Source organism: Lytechinus variegatus, chromosome 13, assembly GCF_018143015.1.
Source record: "Lytechinus variegatus isolate NC3 chromosome 13, Lvar_3.0, whole genome shotgun sequence".
Taxonomy (NCBI): Eukaryota; Metazoa; Echinodermata; class Echinoidea; order Temnopleuroida; family Toxopneustidae; genus Lytechinus; species Lytechinus variegatus.
Genome location: NC_054752.1, coordinates 31,142,122 through 31,162,561, shown reverse-complemented (window position 1 = coordinate 31,162,561; position 20,440 = coordinate 31,142,122). Strand labels below are relative to the sequence as shown.

The 20,440-nt window shown below is 35.1% G+C and overlaps 1 protein-coding gene across 1 annotated transcript in view; it reads right to left on the bottom strand.

The window, feature by feature from the left end:
* Window positions 1-4,182: 4,182 nt before the first annotated feature.
* LOC121426009 (potassium voltage-gated channel subfamily H member 2-like) overlaps window positions 4,183-20,440 on the bottom strand; it is a 95,709-nt gene continuing 79,451 nt past the window's right edge. Inside the window, exons 5-8 of the mRNA XM_041622138.1 lie at window positions 20,200-20,259; window positions 10,845-11,175; window positions 9,309-9,511; window positions 4,183-4,439 (exon numbers count right to left, since the gene is read on the bottom strand). Of these exons, the coding sequence (XP_041478072.1) occupies window positions 4,198-4,439; window positions 9,309-9,511; window positions 10,845-11,175; window positions 20,200-20,259 (836 nt within the window). The 3' untranslated portion in view covers window positions 4,183-4,197. The remainder of the gene's footprint in view (window positions 4,440-9,308; window positions 9,512-10,844; window positions 11,176-20,199; window positions 20,260-20,440) is intronic.

Below are 20,440 nucleotides of genomic sequence, written 5' to 3'. Positions count from 1 at the left end.
TTAAACCTCTGTGAAACATCCCCCAGATCCATTTTGTTTCTATGTCGTTCAATAGTTGTTGTTTTTTTGCTCTCTCTGGTGCAATGTACGTGATGAATAATTAATCTCTTATTCATAATCTACTTAACCTCTCACATTTCATTCCTATTCTGTTTATCTTGAGGGTAGCACCTGTGATACAAGGCGATATCTCGATGCTTTTCTTTCCTCGGCTTGTCTGCCGCTGATTCACATGCCGCACTTGCCATCTATAATTCATGTGCGGAGACAAACACCGCCAGCTAGAGACCGGCGTTATTTATTCATCACCGTGGGCGGCTAGCCCTCTCTTGTCGGCACGAGATGTGCGAATGCGGATGCGGCACCTCCCACCACCAGTGGCATGCATGGAGAGAGGTATTGGGGAATATGAGGGGTGTGCGGGATCCCCCCCCCCCCGAAGAGACAAAAATGTGAATTCCTAGACTCCAACAAGTGACTTGCAAGAAAATATATACCAAATTGTAGCAATACAGTGACATACATGTATAAACAGGAAAATCAGGAATATAAATGACACCTCCCCTCAGAGTAAAAGAAGCTTGTTTGGTTCAATGATGGTAGTATGTTCATGGTAGGAAGAACAAGGCATATCACCGGGAATGAGAGGTACCCCCCCCTGACAAAAGATTCATTACATTCCTCTCGCACTGCCAACAGCTTGTAAACATGCAAGCTCTTATCAAAGAGATGAGTGAAGACACTGGTGACACTTGTTGGAATATAACACAGAGATGTGTGTAGCTGAGGTGACAGGTTCAAAATATTACCCTCCCCTCCCCCTGTTAAAAGAATTCCAACCACACCAGTGAATCAGCATAGACACTGCAGTTATCATGTCCTGAGCAAACTATCAGTGACTTTAAAATTACCATCCATAGGGATGTTGAATTCTGTTTATAAAACTTTCAAGTCATTTTGGGCTTAACTCAATAATACGACGATTGCCCGTTTGTTCCGAGATAGAAATGAGAGAAAAATATTTGGACAAGGATATCTAATCGTTCTAAACACCTTGTTGGGCAGCGACTCCATGGATAAAATTTGTGGTGTTCCACCGGCAGGTACATGTACATTCTTTGCTCTTTTCTTGATTTTATGCGCTATACTGAGATGAAAATCAAACATGAAGTAAAGAAAAATCTCAGTGGGGTGATGTCTTTCCCTTACCAGAAAAGGAAAAAAAATGGATTATGCAGGATTTAAACTTGCCAAAGTACTGCTTGCCATGCAGCCACTCTACTACCAGACGAATAATATAATTTCATGACATTCACAGGTGCATCATTGCTATCTTAATTTGCGTCACCTATAGAGATGAAAATCAAACATGAAGTACAAATTTCTCAGCAACATTCTACCCATAATTCAGTCTGATGTAGTTGAGTAATAGAATAGGGTGTGGTAATTAGTCACACCGCACAATCATCCCGCCATCTCACATTAAATCCCTGATTCATCAAGGCTAGAGACTCAAATTACATCCTCAGGTCTATAAACTGTCATACTGCCCCCTTGGGATCAAACTAAGAGAGGAGTATTTCAAGTATTACTATCAACACATACTCTGTTTATCAGTGTCTCCGATACATATGTTACGATTGGACTGTATATTTGATGAATATGAAATTTTAACATTTTGAGTTGGAAGAAATGTTAAAGTATGTTTTCTGTCTGCTATTTCTTGTCCCTGCTGTATATAGAATTAAGAGTAACAGACTGTTTATAGAGAACGATGTACAAAAGTTAATGTTGATTAATTTTATAAAAAGACAGAAAGCTGAAGATTTTTAGAAAAGAGAGAGAAAAAGGAGAGATATAAAAAGGGGGAATTAGTATGTAAGGTCTAACTACTTATAGCATGAAAAAAATATTTTTAAAATAGCCACCGATGAAGAGTGACACTTAAACAACAAACTAAACAATATTATTGTGCGCTTGTGGTATCTTTATAATGTATTCCTAAAATAAATGACAACATTTATGAATGCCAGACCGGTCATGAATTTTATCATAATTTTGCTAAGAATGGGATTATGCTCATTCATGAATTTGTGTATTATTTCATGAACGCTTTAGAAAAAGAAACAAATTTACGACAATTACGGCAAAAGTTATGATATCCACCAGAATGCAGATTCTGTCTCTGAGAAAAGATGAAATATTGAGAAAAGAATGTCCAGAATACCCCCCCCCCTTATGGGATTGTGATTGCATGTACATGTAATTGCAATCACCAACAATTGCAATTTCAATCATTTTCTTTAAATACAGAAAATTAATCTTAATTAGGAAACCACATATTACATGTTGTGGCATATTTCATAAATCATGGAAGTAGCACCATCATGGAATATTAAAGGACAGGTCCACCCCAACAAAAACTTGATTTGAATAAAAAGAGAAAAATCCAACAAGCGTAACACTGAAAATTCCACCTAAATCGGATGTAAAATAAGAAAGTTATGGCATTTTAAAGTTTTGCTTCATTTCATAAAACAGTTATGCATTCACTTCACTAACCTTAGATTCAATTATTTTAGTTAGTTTCTCTAGATTTGATGGCAATTTTAAATGGTTCAAGTAAAAGTAGAATACCCCTTCACTGCCTCATTCCATACAGAGGGCAAGCTATTCTTTAGCCCTATATACTCATCGTCAGCTATTGATAGTCTTGAATGCTGCCCTCTTTAGTTAAATGTCATCACATGTTTGCTGTCGTCTCACTTGCTCAATGTCTGTAGAAACAGTTTTTTGAAAACTGTCCTCTGTTGATCAAAGTTTGCCATTTACCACTTCTATCTGCAGTAGATATGAATCAACTCAATAAAAATACAAGTTGGATATACTGCCCTCTTTAGGTCACACTTGGCAATGTGAATGATTCCTCTCTAATGGAGATTCCCATGTAGAATTCAGGAAAACAAGGTATGAACATTTAATAATCGAGGATGACGATATGTTGTGACATTCAATTTCAAACGACTATAAGTTGGTTATAATTAATGCATTATCTGGAAAATGTCACCAAATACTTCTCTGTGGGGTAATTCTCATACTAAAGCTCAAAAAATATTTCCTGTAAGTGAGCCTAACAGGAGCTTATCATATTCAATTTTACAAGAATTCAAGTGGTTATACAACCCCCTCTTCAGGTAAACATCCAGCAAGGTGACCAAACAAGATCAACAACATTTCCGAATGTGAAGACACGACCTTTGAAAGAGACTCCTGAGCAATATTTGATACAGAGATCACGATATCATATTCAATAAGGTGTTCTACTGTTTTACTTCATTGCCAGGTTGCTTTGTTGTGCGGAAATCATTCAATCGTCATCATCCTTAGTATATTCTGTCATTGTACATCACCTTCCTGATCGGTTCCATGACATTTGCTCTGGCGACAATTGCTCCGATGGCACATCTGCACATTAAGCCAGACATAAAACCTCACCTCCAAAACTAGATAAACCCTCATCCGTATCTTTAGATTATTCTAAACCAAAAACTCTATTAAAATCCTAACTCTAACCCCACGCCCTCTGACATATTAAGACCGGAGTGTCGCAGGTGCAAATGTTGTGTCCTCTCCTGATCATCACAAACTTTTTCAAGCCTCATAGGCCTAGTAATGACCTCCTTTATAATACCTTGATATTGAGCAGCACTGTTGGTAATCATAATCATTGTGATATCATCATCATCATCACAATCATCACCATCACAATCATCACATCATCATTACAATCATCACCATCATCATCATCATCATCATCATCACCATCATCATCATCATCATCACATCATCATTTTTATCATCATATCATCATTATCACCATCAAATCACTGCTATCACCACATGCCACAAATAAATAAACATCCTAATGATCACCACTCTCCCCACAATTATAACTGCCATTACTTAATATATCAGCATAATCAGTATCCGTATAATCATCACCACAACCAAATACATACAGGGAACATTGTTCTGGATGTTCTGAATACAAGACACAAAAGGTTGCAAGGTTGCTATTAGAGTATCTGCAAAACGTCAGGTATCATGCTCCATTTTCCCCCAAAACTTCACCAACCAACCCTCCCTTGGTTTTCCCAGACCTTCCTTGGCCTCCCTCGCCCCACCAACCACCCCCGATCAACTAACCTGGGTCACTCTGTTGCCGACGACTTGTGTTGCGTCTCTGACCGGCTTGAGGATCTTCTTGGTGACCGCCGAGGAGGAACTGGAGTCCTCCCGATTGTCTTCATTAAGGCCACTATCTAAGGGATGTTCGTCCAAGCTCCGCAGGCTGTGGGTTGATACGTCTTTGCGCAGCTGCCGGTACCTCGCCAGATCGGAGTCCGACGCTGCCGAGGGAAGGTTCTTTGCAAAGTTTCCTGTTGGAGAAAACAGCACCCCCAATTTCAGTTTCATTCCATTGTCTCTCATGGAATTCCTCTATGTCAACTGGATACATGTCATATCCTTATGTTCTGATATGGAGCCTTACTCAGTAGGCATGTCTGTAATTTGTTCCACACATGATTACTATATTCTTATATATTCTATTCTGTGTTTGTAAGACAGTTTGAGGTATATGACCCTGATGGTTAATTTTGTTGTTCTGGGTTGCCTTTTTGCACCTAAACACAAAGCCTGTTTTTTTATAGCTGGAATTGATCTTGGCACATTTTTCAAATTCATCACAAAATCTATGGAAGGAAACAGTTCCTACCACTTAATCCAACATATGTAACTTAAAAGAGTGCAAGAATTGAATTCTATCTAGTTAATACAACTAAGTATTCAACAAGAAGCCTTTTGAAAGCAAGTAGAGAGAAATTTTGACCGATATGGTCTAATGATCACACACTCTCTTTTAATGAAAAGATCACACCGAATCACAAATGCTCCAGTCACCACCATCCATCCAAGGCCTAGATGCAGCAAGGACAGAGAGGGCAGCCTCTTCCACCCAAAAAATATCCATAAATGATAATGAATAGTAAAAATAAATTAATTGATAAATAAGAAAATAAATATATTAACAAATGAATGAACAAAGGAATGAATTAATGAATTAATGAATGGGAACAGATAGATAGATGAAATCATCAATCCATCTAACAGTAAAATGAATGAATGAATAAATGATTGAACAATCGATCAATCAATCAATACATATAAATAACTTTAATAACATTAAACTAATTAATTGAAGAAATAAATAAATATAATAATAAATAAATAAATGAATAAATAAATATGCAAAAAATGCCCCCATGATCAACTTGATAATTCTGTTCCCTTCCTTACATATATCTTTACAAACAGTTTACCGAATCCCCTCCCTCCCCAAACAATAAGATGTCTGTATCTGGATAGTCATGCATTGACCTACATCTAATATTCTGACTGGTCAGTGTTTCTACTGAAGAACTGACCATGCGTGGATGAGTGGTCAGTTTCCTCGAGCAGAAAATATTTGTTTTCCTCCTGCCCCAAGAGGGACAGCATCTTATTTGATGCCTAATATTTGACCTATATCGGTAGTGTCCACAGTTATCGGATCCAGTAAGGCTGTGTTCACACTGACATTGGAGCCATTCTACCCATGGATGTTCACACTCATATATGACCCCTTTTCTGTGTAATGTGCAGTTAGCCATTTAAAGTTGTATTCATATTGATATTTCCTCAAATCATTAAATAGTAGATAAATGGCTTTAAATAGAGTCTGATTAAAAATCACTGAACTATGACATAAGCATCGTGCAATTTAGGCAAATTTTGTATGTTTTATTTTCTTTCTTAAAATAAAATTACACATGAACTGTTGCTGGACTAGCACCATGAGCATATTTGAATGGTGTGTGCGCTCTTTATATCCATATTTACATTAGTACTATTGCTATTTAACATTGAATTATATATATAAGTATTATATGTGGTAAAACATTAGTGAAACAGCATATTTCTGATGTCCCGAAGCCAGGTTACAAGTCTTAGCATAGGTATGTAAATATGAAGCTCAAAAAAGCTTCAATATCAAGAACTCCTCGCAGATTATATTTTTGAGAAATAAGGGTTATTGGCATATATGCATCCTCATTCATAAATGAATTATAAACTACTAAACAATGAATTGCCGTTGATCCATTTTTGTGCATGAATTTACAAACACTCTTATTCTGCAAACTTTTGAACTACTGCACACGTCCTTGTGAACATCAAGGCAACCCTACCTTGCCCAGAATACAACCTTCTTTTTATATCACTTTCTAATCAGCTAAAACTCCACTTCAAATTTGAGGTTCGTGATGCCTCACTAATTGTGGCGTCCATGGTTTTTGCCACCTATTCATGCAGGAGGGCGCCAAACAGGATGCAATGACAACCATAGCGGAGGCATTGGAACATGACGTCTCATTAGCAAACAAGGCTGCTTGCTTTGATATGTATGGAAATTTGCCACGAGATGATGTGAAAACTAACAAATGAGGGTTCTAGGTATGAAAATGTCTACTCTCAAAGGCCAAATATATTTCCACCTCTTAAAAAAAGGGGAAATATATGCATTACCTATTCACAGATACAAGTAGGTAACTGAAGCATTCTCATTTAAAAAGTTTTAAGATTGCAATTGACTAAAAAAAAGTCCACTTTATTACTATCAATCTACCAGGGCTTTGTGAATATTTAGGAATTAAAGAATATTAGAGAAGAAAATAAGTCTAATAAAGCGATTCTCTGGGCTGAGAATATTTATATCTAATTAAATAGAGTAAAATTCACAAAGCAAAATGCTGGAAATTTCATCAAATTCTGATGACAAATAAGGGAAGTATTGGAATTTCAAATTTTAGCAATGTATTGCACATCGTCATGTATATTCATTTGATCCCCAATTCCCTTTTCTTGTTATTACATGAAATCATAACAGTTGAATTTTTTCATACATGTCTGAATAATGTGTCTCCCTTGAAATGAAATAAATTGTAGGAATGAATATGTAATGCACTTAAGCAGTTGTTATTCCAATATTTTTTTTCTTGAAGGGAAACAATTTGAATAAACCTACTTTCATATAATAAAATACAAAAGAACAAGTGGTGATATGACATCATGATTTTGCTCATTGAATATTCATGAAGACATGCCTAGAACTGTTTCACCAGAATAATGCAAATATTTAAAATGCCATAACTTTGTTATTCCCATTTTGATCAAATTTTCAGTGTTTTGTCTGATTTTTCTTACTCTGTTCAAATCATATTATTTTCAGCCTGGCATACCCCTCTAATAAATGTCCCTTTCTCAACTTCATCCTGTGAAATTGCGGTCTTAATCCGTTAATCTCTTACAATAAAAATTAAACCAAGCTTATGGATTGTTGACTACAGGATATGTCTTTTCTGGCTACCCTACCCCCTTCACTTTTTATTTATAAATAAATACTGTAATCTTTCTCTTTACCCCCAACTCTCCTTTCCCCTTTTTGTTGTGCTTATCTCTCTCCCTCTCTCTCGGTTCTTTTGTACCCTCTCATTTCTTTTTCAAGAAATTTGATGACATCACAATCAGACTTCAGTTCCATTTTCTTTCAGCGACTGAGTTAGGAAAGTTTTTTCACCTTGAAGTTGCCGTAAAGTCCTCTGCATCGCCCCTCTTTCTCACCCCCTCTCCCTCTCTTCTCTCTCTCTCTCTCCCTCCCTCTCTGTGCCTCTCATGTCCAATGCCATCCTATCGAGTCAATATGGATGCAACGTTTGCATTTTTCATGCAATTTCAATGATTGGTCACGCCTTGCGGCAAGTTGAAGCTTGGTTAAACACCAATGCCAATGGAAAAATGACATTTTATACGTATTCCATCTCGGACAACCATATAGTTACATCAGCATAGAGATTGGCTTTTTTTCTCCCGTCCCCCTCGTTAATGATATTAGTTTTTCATAAAATCTGTTAACCCCTCTAACACTGAAGCAGAAATCTTGTGTATGAATTCAGATTTGAATTCTTTTGTGGTGACATGGAATATATATGGTATTGGAATTACAGATTCCATGTTTCAATAATGAAATATAATAACTTGATTACATTATCTTTGGTATGCTAGTCAATTTGATATATAGTCAACCTTCGGTACGCAAAGTACATGAAGGTTAGGAAATTACTTTATTGTATAGATGTAGGATCATTGTTGCAGACAAGGAAACAGTCGGACATAAAACTGGCAAAGACTTTCTGACTCAAGTGGGCTTTGCTTTGTATCTATTATTCTCATTATTACAATTCTTTTATCAAACTTAAGGTTTAGTACAGAGGCCTAGAATATTTATAAATGATGATGACAATGATGATGATGACAATGACAATGTTGATGATGGTAATAATGCAATCTATTGATCATTTATCATTTACATAGCTTGAAGGTCATCCCAGCGCACCAAAATTTGAAGGTATACTACACCTATCACACTCACTACACCTGGGTTGAGTGCATCAAAATATATAAATGAATTCACTGCTGAAGAGAAATACAGCTATTACCTCAGGTGATGATGGTTCGTGCACGCTACACTACACAAACCATCAAGGCAAAATTCATAGAAATTTGTCTGTCAATTCAGGACACTTGAAATTGCAATGTTTTCAAATCAGCAGTGAATTTAAAACGCTTGAAGAGATACAGGTTTTAAATCATCAATTTTGAGACTGATGTACCATGGAAATGAGGTAAATTTTTAGCTCATCGCTTGACGATACTTGGTAAGTTCAGATTTTTAATCAATTATACTTTTTAGAAAATCTTCCAAAGATTTGTGTAGTGCAGCACGCTAGAACTATCATCTAAGGTACATGGGTATTAATCTGACCTGGGGGGTGTTTCACAAAGATTTAAGTATGACTTAGGTCGCACTTAAATGTCGACACGTACATGATATGCAACGCGCAATCTTATTGATCAATATGCAGTAGCGCGCGTCCTCTTGGCATGATCTGACCAATGCTGTCATGCCTTTTATACTGCGCGCAACTAGACATTTAAGTGCGACTCTAAGTCATACTTAATTCTTTGTGAAACACCCCCCAGATCTTACTAAGGTCACCAAGGTAGGAGTTGTGCATCTTTTCTTTGTGCAGCATTTCAAGAAATGCACTGTACATTTCTATCATATATCAATGTACTACACCTGGGTTGAGAGCGGCAAAATTAAATTCTTGCTGAAGGAAAATCAACTCATTAATCTGACCAGATCTTACCAAGGTCACTTAGGTAGGAGTTGCGCATCTTTCTTGCTGTGATGCTGTCTGTGGTCTCTAAGGACGACGCCCGTCGGATGCTGACACCACTCCGAGCTGTCTGATTGGACCACGTCTTGACCAGTGGGGCATGTCTTGGGAAGGTGTTGTGCACTGTCAGGCTCGTCTCGTGTTCGTTTGCGTCACGTAATGAGCCTTCTCCTCTGTCGGATTGGAAAGAGTAAAGAAATAAATATTGTGAATTTTGTAAGATTATGCTTTCAAGGTTTTTTTTTCCACCTTTTTTTTTTGACCGTTTGCATCACGTAATGAGCCTTCTCCTTTATAAGAATGGAAAGAGTAAAGAATAAATATTGCTAATTTTGTAAGATTATACTTTCAATTTATTTTTCCACCCTTTTTCTTTTTCTTTTGACCCTTTCTTGTTACCATTACTTTGTATTTAGCAACCAATGAAAAGTGTGATGAGGCACTTGCCCTTCCCCCAGAAGCCACAGTAGTTTATTTGTTGTCATACATGGTGGGGGGGTTATGAAACAACCCTCTCACATAGACAGCAGTACAAAATCCGAAATTCCTGTGGGGTTTACATACTCACCCACCCACCCCCCCCCCCATTGCTGTTCACCCGAAATACAGTAAGCCCCTCTCTACGATATGGATATTACAAACCTAACTTTGTGATTCATTGGGCTCGTCTTAAAACTTAGTTTACATGCTCAAAAAACAAATCAACCTGCCTATATTCCTTGTACAAAAAAACTTTGCCTTATCTAAATTTCCCTTTACCTATGTCATTTGATTATTGGAATGCGTGTTATGCAAGAGAAATTCTACATCCTACTAGCAGAATATCACACCTATAGATATGACCTACAACCAAACCTTTTTTCCCAGAATAGAACCTAATTTCAAAAAGATTGATCATTGTATAACAGTTACAACATCATCAATTCGCTGTGTGAAATATTACCCCTAGCACATTGTAAGATAAATTTTCTTTGCATTATTCAGTTTCTTCAATACATACATCACAACCTCAAAGAGGCTACTCTATTATATTTCTAATTTACTCTTTGAAATAACACATTAATCTTTAATGTATTTCATATCTAATTTCTTTCTTCTCTAAACTCTTTATTAAACCAATCCATTCATTCAAAAGAGATTGACATTCATCTCAAGGTGAGTCAAGTGGTTTATGAATTAATGTGCCAATTTTCTTTGCCTTTGCTTCAATTTGTCATGTTTATAAATTTTAGTATGGGATTGGATCTTATCAATCAGGGAGATGGGTATATACAGAACACTGAACAAACTTTTCTACAGAAATTTGAACATCTCGGGCACACTAAAAAACTAATTATACACAACTTTCCCTATAAAAATACATTTTGGTAGGTATGAATATGCTAGTTTGTCAAACCATTTTAATGCCAGAATATGCTTTCATTGTTCAGGGTAATTTTTTCTTGGTCGGACCAGAGTGCATAAACCTTTTGATTTCTTTCCGGTTTCACAAAATGTGTTGTATACCTATGAGGAAGAGAATCCGTGCTTTGCTTGCAACAAAGTTCCCCACCACCCCCAGAAAACGAATCCGAATGCACCGACTTCGTTGACTGGGTCGACGACGTAGGCAAGTCATTGTTGGATGGGACTTCCTTCAGACTCAGCAACGGCATGGAGCTCTCGAGTTCGGTGGTCGTCGACGTCGACCCTGCTCCCTGGCTGAGCCCATTGACGGCGCCCTCTTGGCTGTCCTTCTCGCTCCTTTCTCCATCTGCCTCTGGCGGGGCTGACTGGTTGAGGTTGTCCCGCTGGCGGTAGATCTGTGGAAGCTTCAGCCGGAAAGTCCGATGGTTGTCTGCAAGAGAGAGGCGTGACAAAACGAAAAACAATAGAGAAGAATGAGTATCAAACCTAATGTGATCCTGGGCCCCGTAACACAAAGGTTAGCAATTAATCCCTAAATTTGAAAGAACAATTCTGATTGGTTCCTAGTCAATCTACTGAGCAAAATGCGCATGCAACGGTGATCTTGATTGGCCATTTCATTTAGTGATTAATCACTAACCATTGAGTGCTAGGAGGCAGGACTTAGGTGTTTCACACACCCACTATTAAAGCAATGTTTCAAAACAGGATTTAAAAAAAAGTATCCTGATTAACCCCCATGGCCTAATAAATTTTGTAATTAGAAAAAGGGTTAAAATATGAAGATGTAAAGTGTTTATATGAGCTCTGTGATCATAATTTGAGGTCAAGACTTTTTAGGTTCTTCAAACCTCTCAGACCTCAGTTAGGATTAAACCATCTACATATACCAAGAAAAGCCTATGCTGGTGTTCAAAAATAATATTTTATCCTTCATTTTATTCTACTTGTCATAGTGATCAGATATCAGGTACACCATTGGCTTAAAATCTGGCACTTATGACTTTCAAAATTTCTTACTGCAATCACAATATTGTAAGCCAAAGACGAAATAAATTTCAGAATACCAGCCCAGACCTCCAAATCTTTCTCACATAGAAAATGGAATGTTTCTACCTCTTGAAATACTCACCTGTTCATATATACAACTAGGTTTCACCTTAGTATTTCAAAAATCTTAATGTTAGGATTTCATTAAAATTCATCCTTGACCCCAAATACATACCTGGATGCGTAGTTCCCTATTTCGATTTTGGGGCCTGTTTTATTAAGCAATTTCCAAAGTTATGCACAATCTTATGACTAACTGAAGTATGGCAAGCCAAATGCTAGCCTGAATTGCATCGGCTAACGTTAGAGTATGTAAATAGTGAGTAATATTATATACTGTTGAAACATATTTTCAAGGCAAAGTAAATTTTGTCTTAATATAATTTAAAATTGTTAATTTTTTTTCATAATTCATTGATAATAATAAAAACTTTAGGCTGGCATTTCAGCATGCATTCTATTAATTTGTAAGATTATTCATAACTTTAGGAACAACTTTTACATGAATCACCTGAAAGGGTTAGGTTTTGTGTCATGTATTTCATATGATTACTACAGTACAATGGGACAATATTTACTGATACTTCTACTTCTTCTCCTACTACTACTACTACTACTACTACTACTACTACAAATACTACCATTACTACTTCTTCCACTACTACTGTGTTATCTGCACTAACTTAAAAACTATAAATACTATTCGAAATGATTTAACACTCTTTATAATGTATTATATGTTTTATAATTAAGGTCCAACTTTAAAAAAATAATATCGAGGTCTCATCACAAATATAAATATAATATAAGTAAGGATAGAATTCATTATGTATTTTCATCATGTTTTTTTATTATTCAAAGTGCTTCTCTACTCTTCTACAAACTTGAATTAATCAGCATTCTTCCATGTTGGAAATGACTGACAAATGTCAATATTTTTGCATTTTTAGTCAAATCAAATAATTCAATTGTAATATCTTCAGACTCGTTAAAGTCTAATGCCATTGAGGCACAAGCTCTACTTACTTTGATTGAATATCTTAGGGGAAAATTTAATTGTGACTATAAAAAAAAATTATCAAGATATGCAGTATAATAAAGTAAATGCTTCATGAAAACAGAGAAAAACATTTTCTGCACTTTAATGATCTAATGATTATCTAATAATTTCATGAAGAATGTCATGAAACAAAATAAAGTAAAACCAATAGTCTGTCTACGTGTCTAAACTAATGGAAATAAGAGGAAGAATATATAATGCGCTCGGTTATATGTGTAGCACTATAAATTGTATAAATATGTTTCAATATAATATGGGGTAGCAAAGGGAATAATCATCAAATAGTGTATTCACATTAAGGAAATTCATGGCAGGAAAATGCATGGATATAGTATGCTTGATCATTGTTACCCTGATATAATGCATAATGCTCTCAAAAGCAAGCATATTTAAAGGTCAAGTCCACCTCAGAAAAATGTTGATTTGAATCAATAGAGAAAAATCAGACAAGTACAATGCTGAAAATTTCATCAAAATCGGATGTAAAATAAGAAAGTTATGACATTTCAAAGTTTTGCTTATTTCCAACAACATAGTTATATGAACGAGCCAGTTACATCTAAATGAGAGAGTCGATGATGTCACTCACTCACTATTTCTTTTGTTTTTTATTGTTTGAATTATACAATATTTCAATTTTTACGAATTTGACGATTAGGACCTCCTTGCCTGAAGCACAAAATGTTAAAATAATGGAATTCCCCGTGTTTAGGGAGGAATGAAAATTCATTTTACATGACAATGACGAGAAAATCAAAATATGTTATATATTTCATATAATAAAATACAAAAGAAATAGTGAGTGATGTCATCAACTCTCTCCTTTGGATGTAACTGGCTCGTTCATATAACTATTTTGCTGAAAATAAGCGAAACTTTAAAATGCCACAACTGTCTTATTTTACATCCGATTTTGATGAAATTTTCAGTGTTGTGCTTGTTGAATTTTTCTCTTTTTATTCAAATCAAGTTTTTGTTGGGGTGGACTTGTCCTTTAAGTGTAACTTTGCGAGATAGAAGTCATACAAGTGTTACTTTATTAAAACAAGTATATTGCTGGGGTACATATGCAAGTCTATTAGTATACAATAAAGTAGGTATATACCAAATTACTATGTCAAATTAGTTGCAGAAAATGGACTTTGACAGGATTCTATACAAAATTGCATTTATTTACAATTCAATAAATGTCAGAACTTCATGGAGAATATTTCGATGAATTAGAGAGAAAAAATCCAATAAAAGATGACAGATTAATTTGCACAAAGGTTGAAGTATGTCAGCTGTATACAATCACAAATATTATTGCATATCAACGATTTTTTTTCTCTGAATCATTTTAAACCATTTTCTGTCAAAATTCATTGTCATTGCACTAATTTAGCAGTTAAACTCATTGACCTGTATTCTGAACTCTGATATGATTCAAGCCAGGGTCTACTATAAATGCTAAACTTATGGGAAGCCAAAAATATCAACGCTTTGTTTACATATAATGCATACTATATTACTGTTCTCATCCTCCATCCATGCTTTGATAGTGAACAAAGGGATTTCAGATATCATCCCAATATTTTTTTGACGGTTGGAGTGCTAAATGTGCAGATGAACTGAACCTCTAAGTAGGATTAGATATTTGTGCCACATTTGGCTTTCCATACTTGAACCACAATTAGAGACCACAGGTTCAGTTGAATCTGAGTTCAGAGTACAAGACATTGGGTGGTTTTCTCACAAGTAAAGCCGGGACTTAGGCTGGACTGTAGACTTCACAAAAATTTATTCCAGGGTTTAATGGAATGTTGGATTCCCCTTCCTATAATTGACATAAAAACATGTTCCTTTTGTTTTTGAAAATTTGCTTAAATATTGTAGGTTTGCAGGATAAATAGGTTTTTATATGACAAAATCAATTGTGAATTCCTTGCCAATATAACAACATAAACACAGAATATGGTGCTGATTTTCTGGCTGTAAAATTGGTTAAACCAACAAAAAGTTACTTGGGCAACTATAGCTGCAAATGGCACTAGACAGCTATGGGCAACTATAGCTGCCAATGGCTTTTAAAGAGTTACAGGAAAATAAAACCTTTGGAACAAGAAAAATCAAAGAAACACATCAACAAAAATTTGAGAAAAAAATAACAAATAATAAGTTATGAGCATTTGAAGTTTAGATCATTACTGCAATGGAGATCCTCCTGTTGGCAATGCAACAAAGATTTGTTATGTCATATGTGAACAACAATCCCATTATGCTTTTTATATATTTCACTTTAATAAACTGTCTCTTTTATCATATTTATCAGTAGATCTTTTTTTCTTTCTATAGGAGGGCATGTAATACAGATTTTCAAAGATACATTATGGATAGTTTGTATCACTATAAGAAAGAGCAAAAAGATATATTTTGGGGGTATTTTATCGTCCATCAAAGGAAAATAGTGCACATGTGACATCACACAACTTTGTCACATTGCCAATGGGAGGATCTCCATTCTCCATAGCATTAGTGATTGCAATATTCAAATGCTCATAAATTTCTCATTATTTGTCGGAATTTTCTCAAAGTTTCTTTGATTTAATTTTTTTCTTTCTATACAAGCTCACTTGTTTCAAAGGTTTCATTTCCCTTTAAATACTGACTTTAATGAGGCTTGATGTAAATGAGATTGAATATTAACAATTGTAGAATACAGCATTTTAGGTGGGGTTTTCTGTTTGTTTTGTTTTTTGTTGGCAGCAAAGATGAAATTCTACACAATTTAGATTGTTCTAACATTGGGGAACAACTGGGTTAAGTAAAAAAAAATATGACATGAAAAACAGTAGCTTGGAATATAAAATACTGCATTGGCAATACTACGCAAAAAGCAGTGAGGAGTATAATTTCAATATATTTTTGTGCTAGTACAAGTAAAGGTAAAAAGGAAATATTAGACCTTCAACACACATTAAGAATATTACACGTACATGAATATTAACTAGGGCTTAAACATAATGCGAAGTGTTTAATTAAGTTGGTATTGGAGAAAAGCTAAAATGTAAAACATCTTTTTTTAATGTTTATAAAAAAAATCTTACATAATATAGGCTTTCAATATATTATAGAAGCTGAAATATTATTTTCAGGTAATGTTCAGCAGGCTTGCATTACTCAGATTACACTTTGTATTTTAAATGTCCGTCAGAGTTTAAGCATGACTCTAAATCCAACTCAACAATTAACATTTAATAAAACAACCCTGATGAACCGACAAACTTTTTCACCATCAAAAAGTATACAAGTAAACCAAGATGGAGGTATCATTGAAGAAGAAACTGGTTCAGACAATTAAAAAAATCAAGCGCAAGTCCCAAATACACATTTTTTATTGGTCCCCAGATGGGATCAAAGAATTTACAAATACCTTGATCATCCCACATAACATTAAAAAATGGACAGAAGAAAAACATCTATGTGCATGAAATCGAAAATTATTCCTTGGATTAGTTTTTCATACAAGAAGAAGAGAACATTAGTAAAAAGGTGCACGGCAAACCGATGATATCTCACATTAAAACACACACATGAAGAAACATAGATTTAGAGTAAGAAACTTTTGAGATAAATTCAGGAGATAGATGTACAAGAATACACAATTCATTAATAACCAGAGAGTATGGTGTGAAGGGGAAGAAACGGCACTCCAAACAGAGGTAATGCACATCACATTGGTGAACTGTCAAAAATACAGATTATAGAAAAAACATCAGTCTGTAGTCCCAGATTTGGAATTACAATCCTTACCCAAGTGGCCAACATTATGTTGCATCAAATTGATGTAATAAAATTTCATGACAATTGGTCACCGAAAAGCGTAAACTTCTTAGGAAAGTTTGTATTTCATCGATTTGTCACAAAATCATGGCAATTTGATTGTACCGAGTGCAGTGTAGGGTCACCATGTGCATTCTATGAAGTTTGCAGTTTAGATTTAAAAATTGCAACAAAAAATAATATTGAAGGCTGTTGACTTGTGGATTGTGTATGAATGAGAAAGAAGTGACAGTACACAATGAAAAAAAAACCCTCCTTACAGTCTCAATGGAAGATAGAACACATACAGATCGACATCACACTTGGAATAATTACAACAAAATATTTGCAATCAATTTCAAATTTTGTTGAAATTTCAAGATTGATGGGTCAATTCTAGCTGGAGCATATCAGTTCACATTCCTTGTTACAAGCAGTGCATAAAAAATTTGAAATTTATTGCAAGAATGCAAGACATCAAAATATTTATGCAACACCCATTAAACTTGTACTTTGAAACAATTTTTTAATATGGCATCTTCTAAAATACCAGCCCCTCATCTCCCGAACTCTTTCTTTTATTAAATATTTTATTCACAAGCAAATTTCCAATCTGCATGCCCTCTCCCTGTACCCCATTCACTTTACCCTTTCTTGATTATAAAGAACTATCCAGGCTACGGTGGCTCAGTGGTTAGATTGCCCGCCATAAGAACAGCAGGCCATCGGATTTGATCCTTAGTCGAATCATACCAAAGACTTGTCAAACTGGAACCCTGAACTTCCTTATTATTTAGAGCAGAGTGATAATAACATTGTCTTATTATGCAGGGTGACTGGAAGAACAGCTACCGTGGTGCTAAAAAGTTAGTCGACCCCACCAGAAAATGAACATACTTTAAGTGTTCAAGTTCTGCCATGTTTTAGATATTTAAGGAGAAATTCCAGTAGTTGCAGTCAACACTGATTTCATGAGAAAGTCTGTAAAACAAGGCTTAATTGTCAGTATATCATCGAGGATCTAGATCTGGTACAGTTACATAAACTGAACTTTGTGAAATCTTGAAATCTATGCTGAAAAATGTTCACACTGAAGATCACCAACACAGATAGGAACACGTGGGACAGTGTATCATTATTGTTGGAATAAAGACCCGACGGAAGTGACCGAATCGCGCTTATTTTGCTTGTTTCTCAGCAATTACACAATTTCTTCCAGAATCCTTCGGCACATATTTTTTATTCATACAACCAGACACTTGGGTGGTCATTATATTAGATTCTGTAAAAAGTCATTTTGAGATCGTTACCAATACTGGAATTTATCTTTAAGTGTTCAAGTTCTGCAATGTTTAGATATTTAATTGTGAGGTCAGGTGATGAAATAATAATAGCTGGATTTATAAAGCACTTTTGCCAGAGGATACAAAGCGCTGCTATAATTACCCCGGCTTTAGCTCAAGCTACCATCACCGGCGCTCAGTGCATGCAAGGAATTTCAAACAAAGTTTGTTTCTCTGGGCTCGCCGAACATTGTAGTTTTGTTGTCTACATTCAACGCTCGGCATGAAGGAGTGCATTTTCTGGTGGGATTTACTAACTTTTCAGCACCACTGTATACAAACGAAGTGGCTACCCTGGGTAAATAATAACTAATACTTATCATGATTATTGTGGTGTTTGTGTGAATAATGTTCTGTCCCTTGGTGACTTTGGGGGCATTGCATGAAAGTTGTGTTATTGTTATCCTCCAATTCTACACCTTTCCCAACAGCATACCATTCCATTATTAAATGTCAACTGATGTACACCTACAATGAATTGGTCTTCCATCTTTAAACCCCTCGCTCATTTCACCCCTTCTATATTCATTGGCATACATTACAATGAAAATGGTTGTCATTTCTATACATCATACACTTCTCTAATTCTTCCATGTTGAATAGATGCCTTAATCACATAAAATTATCATCCCTTTTCAAGCATCCCCTTTCAAAATCATTGAAACATTAATCATCACATGAAACTATCACCCCTCTCCCATTTTAATATTTCCTCTTCAGCAGTTTTTCGCCATGTGATAGATGTTTTCATAACATTCCCTTCGATATTATTTGATACATAATCACTCAATTGGTTTTTATAATCAACGGCTTCAAACATGGTCTGCTTATAGCACAATAGACATAACTCACATCTATACTCTAAGCATGGAGCTATTAGCTCCATGCTCTAAGAGAGATTAGTTAAATAACATTAAAGTTTCCAGTATTCACCATCATTGTGAGCATGAAGTAATCATCTCATTAAAACCCATTCTGGTTTAATTTCCATGGTATGCCGACCTACCAATCATATAATTTTCTTTATTTCCATAACAAACTGTTGAAAGTAATTCATCATTTCATTATAATGCTAATAGTTGAAAGGATATATCTTACATTAACTTATTATGTGCAACACATTGCGTAAAACATTTCATTATTTCTTCTTCAGTTTGCTCAATAACAAAAGAGGTGCAGTGTCCCTCACCCCCCCCCCAAAAAAAACCCACATATTTATAGAGAAAATTTTCTTCAAATTAATCAAAAGAATACACCAATCGTTCCATTCCCAATTTGAAAAAAAGAAAATGTCATTCTAAAAATTTCATTCACTTTGATTTCCCACTTCCCTGTATGTCTTTAGCATTCGATCTCTCCCCCTCCCCCCTTCAGAAACAATTCCTGCATTTATAAGTCCATGCTTAATAGATAACATAACCTTAATATTATGCATAGGTACGCATTGATGCAAGACAAGTGGCATTGATATATTCATGTTATAAATAAAGAAAGCTAGTATCTACTCTGGAGAATCGTTATATGAATACATTTTCACTTGGGGGAAAAATACACCCCAAAACAGTATACATTAGACGCACTTACAATGAGTAAAATATGGGAGAAAATCATGATTGAAAGTGGTTTATCTTCAAGCTATGTCTTTATGTCATTTATTCTGAAGTCAAAATCACTTTTAAGAGCAAGATATTAGAGCAAGATATAATGTAAAGAACTACATTTCATTTTCGGACAATACTTTATATGATTTTGAAGTGAGTTCTTCAAAATATGTTTTTTTAGAGCTTTGAAGTTCGAAATGAATATATTGAAAAATCGATACAATTCACAAGTTTGTTAATACACTGAACCAGCAGCTTTCAAAGAATTTGGAATTTCTTTTTTCACTCCAAAAATATTATATCTAAAATATACAATTAAAAGTATACTGCTTGCTACAAAATAAATGCATTGAGGGAGTAATTGCAGAATAGTATAAATTGATTATGATTTTGCAGCTATAGTAATAGGAAGAAAAGCAATTATGGGTATTAGGACAAGCCAGGGTGTTACTATAGAAATTAATAAATACATGAGAGCAGCAGTTCTATAGCACTCCAGACAAAACTCACACGGCGACAAATGCCAACACATGGTGTAGTACAGAGAGTAAAAGGAGTGTCCAAGTTTGCAGAGAAATGAAGTGCGCCCTCTATCTTACCTTGGTTCTGACTTTGGGGATTCATTGATCGCTGGAGAGACATTGCTATTTTGAGCTTGTCTAAAAATAAGGAAATCGAAGGGGATGAAGTATGACAATTTTTCATTAATTTCCAAAAAATAAAACATAGTTTTTCAATTAATTGTTCAAAAATTGAAAAAGAAATCAGTTTCTTTCATTCAATTCATCCACTGATTACACAATGATCAGATATTAAAAAATAATAATCTTGTTGGGATTT